Source organism: Neovison vison, chromosome 5 (assembly GCF_020171115.1).
Source record: "Neovison vison isolate M4711 chromosome 5, ASM_NN_V1, whole genome shotgun sequence".
Classification (NCBI taxonomy): domain Eukaryota; kingdom Metazoa; phylum Chordata; class Mammalia; order Carnivora; family Mustelidae; genus Neogale; species Neogale vison.
The window spans coordinates 114863553-114873801 of NC_058095.1; the positions used below are offsets into that span (position 1 = coordinate 114863553).

Consider the following 10249-nt stretch of genomic DNA (forward strand, 5'->3'; position numbering starts at 1 on the left):
TATTTGAACAAGAGGCACATTGTTATAGCAAGAATCTAAAAAGGTCAGGGAGTTGTGTCTAAGAAAATGAAGCTACAGGATGGAAGAACATTTCCAAAGTATTAATTCAAGACAACCGCGAGGCCCTACATTATTGAGGCTAGAGAAGCATCTGGTCTTCAGTCCCTGGTCCTTCTGCAAAGAGCAGGGAGGGGAGGAGCTTCCGGGCATGAGTGGTGCGAGTGGCGTGTGTGTGTGTGTGTGTGTGTGTGTGTGCGCGTGTGTGTGTGTGTGTGTGAACAAGATTCAGCCAGGGCTAATATTCAGCTAGACCATGGTTAGGTCCAGCTTCAGACTGGAGTGCTCAGGACCCAGGCTGCACTAATTATTACACTTAATCCCCTTCTCCAAAGCCTCGAGCCTTCACTGTGTATATTTGCTGATGGAGGCAAAGGGAGAAGCCCCAGGCCCTGAGCTCCTGAAGCAAGAAGGCGCCTCTCCTCTCTTTTTTTTCTCATTTTTTTAAAAAAAAGATTTTATTTATTTATTTGACAGACAGAGATTACAAGTAGGCAGAGAGAGGAGGAAGCAGGCTCCCCGCTGAGCAGAAAGCCAGATGCAGGGCTTGATCCCAGGACCCCGGGTTCATGACCTGAGCTGAAGGCAGAGGCTTTAACCCACGGAGCCACCCAGGCTCCCCTCTTTTTTTCATTTTGACCACACAGTGTATATTAAAGTTTAGGCAAGTTTCCAACAAAAGAATGACATTTTTCTATCTTGCTCTTTAGGTGAATCTGGAGGTTTTAGTCTACACCTCATTCGTTCAGGAACAACGCTGATGAAAGTTTTGCATCCAGTTGGGTAGGTGAAGCCGGCTGCCCCTTGCTCTCCATTCGTGTCCTGGGGAATTACTTCCCCTGGAGTCCCTGGAAGGGGGAAGTGCCTGATGGAGGGGATATAGTTTTGCAGTGAGGAGTTTCCCCAGAAGAGAAGGAGGCCAGCAACCATGAGCACACTAGTGTATGATTGTCTTCGAGCATCTTGATCGCATTCAAATGCCCAAGAAGTGAGATGCTGAGAAGATGCCAAACGTAGGATAGCATGTGGAGGCTGTCTCCCACCCCCTCATCGAGGGGCCCTCTCCTGCACCTGTGATTCTCTAGGGAGGACAGGAGAGATTTCCAGATTCCCCCCTTGAGATTTACCGCAGGAAAGATGAAGGGAACAGTGGAATTTGGCTCGTACTCAAAGCGCCCTGCTCACCAGGCCAGCCAAGGAGTAGTCTATAATTTGGGTTTTCTGGAGGTCCTCTTAGCTCCCTGGAGCAAGCTCTGTCCACAGGGACTGGGCCAACAGAACCCCCATTCACTCCTTCCCCCCACCCAAAAGGTGCCAGCACCTCCAGGAGCTGGCTGCTGAGAAGTCTACCACCCAGGGCCACGCTCGCCTCTGCCACCTCTTGTCGCAGTTGTCCCCCCGTGACAGCTGCTTGCTCCAAGCTCAGAGTCAGAGGGGGCAGCATGTGAGATGAGGGGGAGGCTCCCATGGCTACTTGCTTGTTGCGACCAGAGGGCCAGCACACAAACTGGGCAACAGGAGTTCCCCCCGTGCCCCAGACCTCTTCCGATGCAGCTTTTCCTCTCTCCCTCCTCCCCTTTCTTTCTCTCTTTTCCAGTCATGCTTTGCCCCTCCCGTTAACTTTCTCTTTTATTTTTAAGGTCCTCACCATTGTCCCCCACTGTCCCCCTGAAACTTCTTCCTTCCCTGTGCAGTCAGTTCTGTCCTTGGGTCATGCCGTCCCCGAGAAGGAAGGTTATCCCCTGCCCACCTTCCTTCACCTGGGCACCTGCAGCTGAAGGCCTGACTCCCTGTGTCCTCAGCCCCGCCCCCCATCCCCACCCCACCCCCCGCCCCAGCCTGGCTGTGCTTCCTTCTCTTCCCTGTGTGGCAGCTCTTCTCCCCATCCTGCTTGTAAGCTCCTTAGAGGCAAGCCATACACCCTAATTTCTTTCTTCCTTTTTTTTTAAAGATCTTATGTATTTATTTATTTATTTGGGGGGTGGAGGGGCAGAGGGAGAGGGAGAGAAAGAATCTCAAGCCGGCTCCTTGCTGAGTACCGTACCGATGTGAGGCTCCATCCCAGGCTCTGAGCTCATGACCTGAGCCGAAATCCAGGGTCGGACGCTTAACTGACTGAGCTACCAGGAGCCCCTCTACCCTCATTTCTTTATGGTTCCCCTCACAGCCTGGAAGGTGTTTTAAAAAAAACAAAACAAAACAAAACAAAACAAAACAAAAAACCAAGAAAAAACACTGGTTGATGCAGATATTGAAGTAATGTCAGGCTGGTCTCCTTCCTACAGGACTGAGAGCAGGGCTGGGGTGAACACAGAGTCTCTGAGGGGAATTGTCTTCCTGGCAGGACCATGGGGGAATTAGAAGGGGGTGGCCTGGGAGCCGAAGCTTTGGAACCAGAGAATCAAGGAATCACATGCTAGCTTTCTCACTGACCAGCTGGGGACCTTGGGAAGTGATCTCACCTCTCTGAGCCTCACTTTCCTCATCATTACAAGGGGGATAATAGCCCCTCACTTATTGTGAAAATTAGATGCAACGGTGTTTTTAAAAATTTTTTTTAAAAGATTTTATTTATTTGTTAGAGAGAGAATGAGCACAAGCAGGGAGAGTGGCAGGCAGAGGGAGGAGCAGGCTCCCAGCAGAGCAGGGAGCCCAATGCAGGACTCAATCCCAGAACTCCGGAGTCATGACCTGAGCCAAAGGCAGACGCTTTACCAACTGAGCCACCGAAGTGCTCCTGGCGCTGTTTGAAGGGGTCATTGCATGCTGGTTCCTTCTCTGTCCTCCAGCCCCGGTTTGCAGACAGGGGACGTAGGTGCAGAGCCCTGGAGCCACATCCCTGGAGCACTGTCAGGACAAACTGAGAAGGAGCTCCAGGGCCGGGGAAATGGAGCAGCAAACCCAGGTCCTGCTGGCTGGGGCCGCTGAGAGCAGCCCTGGGACACGGGGAAAGTTCCTGACATCTCGGGGCCCATCAAGCCACCTGCTGTTGCTCAGACTGCGAGTCTGTTCCACCTTATCAGCTTCCTAGGGCTGATGCTGATGGCGCTGGGGGCCCGGGGCCGGTACACATAGCACTGGTGCCACCGTGAGAGGTGACCAGCCGATGGGCGTGCGGACAAGCTGGCTCTTCCCCGACCTGGCCAGGATACAAGATACCACACAGGACCTTCCCCTACCACCCACCATGCCTCACCAGGATGAGGCCGCAGGGCTTCCTGAGGCAGGCGGCGTGGGCCTTGCACACACCTGGCTGGTGTGCACTTGGTGTGGTTCCCCCTCTGCCAGGTCTTGGTGATTTTAGTGTGTCCTAAGCAGGCGCTTTGGAGCCACGTAGATGTGGGTTCAACTCTTCACCCACCGGCTGCCTCCTTGAGCTCCTGTTGGTCCACCAGTAAAGATGGCAACGGTAACGCCTACTTGGTGGAAAGGTCGGGAAGAAAACGCGAGATTATGTATGTGGAGCTTGTAGTGGGGGCCACCGAGAAGGCTCGAAGTCAAAGGTATCAGACCCCGTGAGGTGCGCGTTCCACAGCCGATTGTCCGGAAAGAACGAGGAGGAAATTGAAGAGCCTCACAGATACACAAATGCTGGCATTTGGAGCCAAGGCGGAGAACACCCTCCTCGGGGCTGGCTGACTGGCGGAGCTCAGGATGGATTGTCTTCCACCTGAAATTAAGGGAGGGGTGGGGGAGGGAATCCCCACAGGTCAAGTGCACACCAGGGTCTGGGCAGCGTGGTAGTTTGTCGGAGGGACTGAGTTCTCCCGCTGCGGGGTTTTCATGTGCGGGAGACGTGAAACGTAGCCGGCACTGACATCATTTTAATAAGGCTCAGGCACTTCCACGAGATACTCTAGAGTCTTCCGCTGAAATCGTTTTGCTGTCAAAAGCTGACATTATAACGACATTGCAGGAGAGACTCCCTGGGAAATCACTGCTCATTTCCTTTCAGGCAGTTCGTTTACCTGCAGAAGCTGGGCTGTCCCGCTCCGCTCTGCAGCATCTGGCGATTGACATGATCCCGTAAGTCAATTTTGCAGCTGAGTGGACCGAGGTCCCAGAAAGCCAAAGGCCTGAAGTGGAAACTATTGAGCAGGTGACTCATTAAGGCCGGAGTCTAGGACTTGAGCCCCGAGGAGCAGGCAGCGCGTGGCTGATCTTATTGGACATTAGGAGGCCTGATTGGACTGTGGCCTCATTTTAGGCTGGCGTGAGAGGGGAGAGGGGGCGCCGGGGAATAGTTTCCACGGCTGCTTTTCCAGGTTTTTAAATGCATTGATCTTCCCACCCAGCTCACTTTGATTCCTTACCCAATTCTCATCATCTGCCTCCGATAATAAAACTTTCCGCCAGCACCTTTCACTCTGTTCCGTCCAAACATGACGGCGTGCAGAGGCGCGCCCACTTCTCTTTAGGTCCTCCCCATCTTGTCCTCACTGGGCAGATGGCCGTGCCTTTGGTTTCCAGAGAAGAGGGTGACTCGCTGTGGTGATCTCTGGTCCTCTCCGCTCCACTTCCCAGTCTCAGGAAACGAGGAGAGCACTCTCTCCAACAGATCCGGCCTCTGGACCATGCTTTGTGTCTGGACCCTGAGTTTTCTCCTCCTCGTGGTGCACGGGGGCGACCTGGCCAAGGTGCAGCGGGCCGTGTGCATGCTGAGCAACACCACAGCCATCGCCGAGGCCTGCCAACATCAGGCCCACCAACTCCAAGGCCAGGGGCGCCACTGGCAGCTTCAAATTGGTTCCCAAGCATAAAAGGAAAGTCCAACCCAGGAAGACATCCACCAAGACTGCCCCCAGGAAACCCAGTGAGGCCAAGGAGAAGGTGCCTAAGAAACCAAGAGAGGCAAAGAAGGACCCTTCCAACCCCGCTGAGGTGAAAAGGAGACCAAAGAAGCCTCGAGAGGCAAGGATGGCTCTTCCCAACTAGGTGCAGCCAAAGAGAAGGCTCCCAAGAAAGGTGGCCAGATCGAAGACCAAGGGGCAAGAGTGAGTGAGGCCAGGAAGGCCTCTCAACAGCCAGACAAGGCCCCATGGGCTCCTCCAAGTGCCACCGGGCTCAGTGAGAACTCAAAGGTCAAAGGCAGAAGGAAGAGCCAAGGTGGTGAGGCCCCCAGGAAGACAAAAGCTGGGAGTCAGAGTGTAAAATCCACGGTCCCTAAGGGCAAGAATGGTGTTGCTTCTCCAGCCATAAAGAAGGAAAACCACATTCCTAAAGAGGTCATTGCCCATGTGGCCAAGGAGGGGCCCAAAGCCAAGGCCTCTGCTCGTCCCAGGGGTGGTGGGTCTAAGACGGTACCTGAACCCCTGGCCAGGAAGATAGAGGCCCCCAAGGGCCCGAGGAGGCCAGGCATGCCCACCAAGGCCTCATCATCCAAACTGGCCAGTAGGAAGGGGGAGGCTGAAAGCTAGAGCTGGGGTGGAGACACGGAAATCCTACGCGTTTTTATTCCCCCCAAAGCTGTCACTCTATTTATTTCATTGTAACCTATTTATCAATAAAGACTTCTTTCCGTCACAAAAAAAAAAAAAAAAAAAAAAAAATCCCCATTTCCCCACTGGGCAAAAACCACCCTTTGCACTGGTCCCTTCTAGGCTTTTATCCATGCACTTGACCCACTGTCTCCCTCTCCCCACTGATGAGCTTCTTAACTAGTTGGCCTCATCTACCACCACCGCTTTCTCCCTCCTGGGACCCCTCAGACCCTCAATCCCTACTGCTCCTGGGTGCTACTCAAACGAGACCCCTGAAAGTCAGAGGTATTCCCCCCACCCCTGCCCGTGGTCCAGCTGCCCTGTACTCATCACTCTTTACCCCCTAACCCTGGGTGTCTTAACCACCATCTTCCTCGAAATGCTTTCCTCCGTGGGCCCCTATGACACTCCACTCTGAGCTCTCTTCACCCTTCTGACCCATGTGGTCTCATGTTCCCCTGATGTCTCTTTCACCTGTCACCCCAGAGCTACGCAGTTTTCAGGGCTCATTGTGGTATGCTCCTGTTTTCTCTTCTTCCTCTGAAAACTCCCTCACTCTTCCGTTCCCATGAAAACTCATGGCAGCAAGCCCTATGGGAGGATGGTCCTCAGAGCTGTGTCTCCAGTTTCTACTTGACTTCCAAGTTCTCTACTTGTATCTCAAACAACTCCCAGAACCTTGGGTAGGCTTCTAACACCTCACAAGAAGGGTGGGCAAAGCTGATCTGGCTTCTGCCTCTTGATGCAAAGCCCAGTTTGGCGAAACTGTTTGGTGAGGTGGTTGAGTGTGAAAACACCGAAGCCACACTGTGCTCAAAGCCTCCCCTGGCCTCCCCTTGCCCTTAATCACTGTGGGACAGAGGGCAAATGATTGAACCTCTCTCTGCCTCAGTTTTCCCATCTGTGAAATGGGGATAATAACCAAACTGACCTCATATGGTTGTTGTGAGGATTCATTGAAAAAATACACGTAATTTCTTACAACGGTGCCTGACAGGTGTTACCAAACATACATTCTCAGACCTTCTGCATGTTCTTGGATGTGTTCTTCTTTCTTACTGCCCCCTCCCCTTTAAAAAGATTTTATTTATTTATTTGTCAGAGAGAGAGAGCGAGCGCACCCAAGCAGGCAGAGTGGCAGGCAGAGGCAGAGAGAAGCAGGTTCCCTGCCGAGAAAGAAGCCTGATGCGGGACTCGATCCCAGGACCCTGGGATCATGACCTAAGTGAAAGGCAGTGGCTCAACCATTTGAGCCACCCAGGCGTCCCTCCCCCTGCTTTTGTGTCCTCATCCCACATGTCTTTTGTAGAGACCTTCACTGTCCCTCACTCTATGCTCTCTGTGCTCCAGGCTAAGATAGTGCGTTTGGCTTTGAACTCAGCACTTTATTTCCAGGTTCTTCTGCTCAATCCAGCCTGCACATCACATCTTTTGCTCTGCAGCTTTAAGCCTCACTCTGATGTGCCCCTCATATCCTCAGCATTTCTTTTTTCTTTTATTAAATATTTTATTAATTTATTTGAGAGAGAGAGCGAGATTAAAAGAGAGAGAGAGCATGAGAGGAGAGAGGTCAGCTGGAGAAGCAGACTCCCTGCTGAGCAGGGAGCCCGATGTGGGACTCGATCCTGGGACTCCAGGATCATGACCTGAGCCCAAGGCAGTCGCCTAACCAACTGAGCCACCCAGACAGCCTCCTCCCATTTCCTATGGGAGAAAGTTTTCCAGCATCTCAATCTGACCTGTTTTCTCTATCTCATTTCCATTTCTCACCCACTCAAACACTCTGCTCCAGGTGGGCTAAGTGTTCTATAGACATCCTGCTCATTTCCCCCTTCACCCTTCAGACCCTCCTTTAAATCCTTAGGAACTCACCAACACTCAAATGCCTACAGTGTTCACACTCCAAGTCTTTCGTTAATGGACTTAATCATGTACAACTGTGTGGCCAGTGGAAGCCAGGCCTCCCAACCAGACTGGGAGCTCCTTGAGGGTAATGACAGTGTTGTGCATGCCTTCTTTTGTGTCCCCAGAGCACCTAGCATAATGTCTTGCTCCCAGTATGATGTCAATAAAGATTTGTTGGCCATTTGGAATATCAGATTATCAGATTCACCATTCACTGTGAGTATATATAAAGGGGTGAGAGAAATCTGTGGATTCCCCTGAGATTTGATCTTTGCTTTCTACACCCATGGAAGTGTATGAAAGGGTTGGACTGGGACCATGAGTGGGGTTAAGAAGAATGAGTTGGTCAAGGGAAACAGAGATGATGATAATATGGGAAGAGCTGGTTATTTTTGGGTTTCTGGGCATCTTAAAGGATTGCTCCAGTGTATCCCATAATTATTCACCCCTTGGCTTCCTCTTTCCTTCCTTACATTATGCAAATACTGATTAGACCTTCCATTTTGTTGGATTCTGGAACCGTAGTCTGAAGCTATGATGTTTACTGGTTGACTTAATGATGAATGACAGATCTAAAGCCCTTCTTGTCTGGTTGGTGAAACCAGTGGTCTGCGCCACAGCCGTTCTGACTAACTGTGATGTCGGACCGATCTTTCAGAGGACTGGTGGAGGGATACACACCCCCCTGTCTGGGCAGTGAGGTGCAGAGCCAGCCTTATGCAGGACGGTAGAAATAGCTTCTGTTTGTCAGACGTGTTCCTGCTTTCAGAAGCAGAGAGGCGTCTGGGATGGGAGAATGTCAGCTATCCCATCTTCACAACCTCTTCACTTTTCAAAAGAGCAGCATTTGAACAGTATCCAAACTGAGCATTCCTAAGACTTGTCCTCAAGCCCAAAAGCTTCCTTTCCCAGTAAAATCAGTCTCATTTTAAATCAGTCTTTGTGTCTGCATTTGGCTTTGAAGATTTTTGTGAACTTCATCAACATTACTGACAAACTGGGAGATACCCAGATCTCAACAGAAATCAATCAAGAGCTACAGTTTTGGGGGAAGAGAAAAAGTTGCTTTGTTTTCCGACGTGTACCAAAAACAACGGCTCCAATCTGTCATTATGACTGAGAACGTGTCACAACAATCTGTTTTTATTCTTTAGGAAAGAAGAACAACATCTTGCTCTCCTCCAGCTATAGCTAATTTGGAAAATTTGCAAGCTGACATGCAACTTGATTAAAATGACCTGGAGCTAACTAATTCTTTTAAAATGCAGCTCAGTGCTCCCAACCCCAGACCTTCTATAGTCCAGTTATCTCCTTCACAGCTTGCTTTTTGGAGGGAGGTAGGGAGATGTGGGGGTGGGGTGGGAAGGGCTTAATGTCAAATCCACATAGAGATTTTAAATTATTTTTTATTTTCCCTTTTCAGCTCTACTGTCACCATGGATTTCCTTCATCACCTAGCGGAGAGGAAAGATTGTGGGACATCTCAGAGAGACTAGTGTGGACTTCAGGCACATGATCCAAATAAAGCATCCATGTTGGAACTGGAGCGTTTTTTGACAGTGTGGTTTTGACAATGTGGTTTCACTCCCATTCCACACTTGTAGAAAATATATACAGATCTGTCCTAGCTTGAATGGCTTCCTAGGTCTTTGTCCAATCCTGGCTACACTGAGAGTAATGATATTTCCTTCTAGGGAAACCAATGGGTAAAACAAACGGTAACTATTTGGCCCATTCTAAGACTAGGAATCAAGGGATTTCACAGAAGGGAAACTGAGGCAGTGTTCAGAAATCAGTGTTTTGCTTTACAAATACACTCTTATGAATATCTCATTTTTCTTTATGGTATCTAAAAGTGTGTGTTACTGGCCCATCAGCGAGGAAGGTTGTTGATGTGGGAGGTGTTAATGTGGGCTGGCATGGGTGCCCACAGCTGTATTGTTCACTAAGACAATGTATAATTATTAGGAGACAATATATAATTACACGCTGAATTGTGTGCGCAAACTCTAAGTGTTGGCATTCTATCTCAGAGAGAGGAAAACGAATACTGGTTGAGACCATGTAAATGCAGACACTCATTTGTCAGGGAATGTACAGTAATGAGAATCATTTCTGAATCCCGTTGCCTTGGCAACCTATTCTAAAATGATGTAGATAAAGAGCTAGCAACACTTATCAATGAAACCAGCGTGTCTTGGGAAGGAAAGCTGCTGAAAATAAGGCATCAGACATCAGACCAAATCGACTCTTAGGGGGATGGCCCTCTTCAAAATTGGGTCAAGATGTGAAATGAGGGATCAGGCATTAAGGTCATGAGTATCGTCAATACCCCGTATGACACCCTGGTCAAACACATATCCACTGTCAAGGCTGTGGGAACATTAATCAACTCGGGCTCCACCTCTATCTCATTGCCCATGCCCATGGCAGCTCTCTGAATGGGTCATTTCTTTGTGGCTGGACAGTAACTGAGATGCCAGAGGGGACATCCTAGGGTGAGTGAGTGTAGATCAGCTCCCCGTTTGGACGACATAGGGCTCAGAGGGTGGCAAGAGCAACTGGATACTTCCCTTTTCCCCCTGGTCTTTCCTGTCTAATGTGAATACATGATCTGATCTGGAAGAACTGACATAGTTAGCTCCTTTTTAAAGATGAGGAAAGTAAGGCTGAGGACAGGTAAGTAACTTGTTTAGGTCTTCGAGAGACAAGTCAGGACCAGCATGGGGGACTTGATCTGTTCTCCCCAATAGCTGGAGTGGACTCTCAGGAATTCCATTGTCCACCCACCTGACCTCAGCACCTGT

At 50.2% G+C, this 10249-nt stretch overlaps 1 protein-coding gene across 1 annotated transcript; it reads left to right on the top strand.

Annotated features, from left to right (window-relative positions):
* The first annotated feature begins 3163 nt into the window (after nucleotides 1-3163).
* On the top strand, nucleotides 3164-5950 carry LOC122907446 (histone H1.8-like). Its single transcript, XM_044250303.1, is given in 4 exon segments — nucleotides 3164-3324; nucleotides 3453-3560; nucleotides 4758-4978; nucleotides 4981-5950. Coding segments are annotated over 4 exon segments (984 nt in total). The 3' UTR covers nucleotides 5475-5950.
* The last annotated feature ends 4299 nt before the right edge of the window (nucleotides 5951-10249 follow it).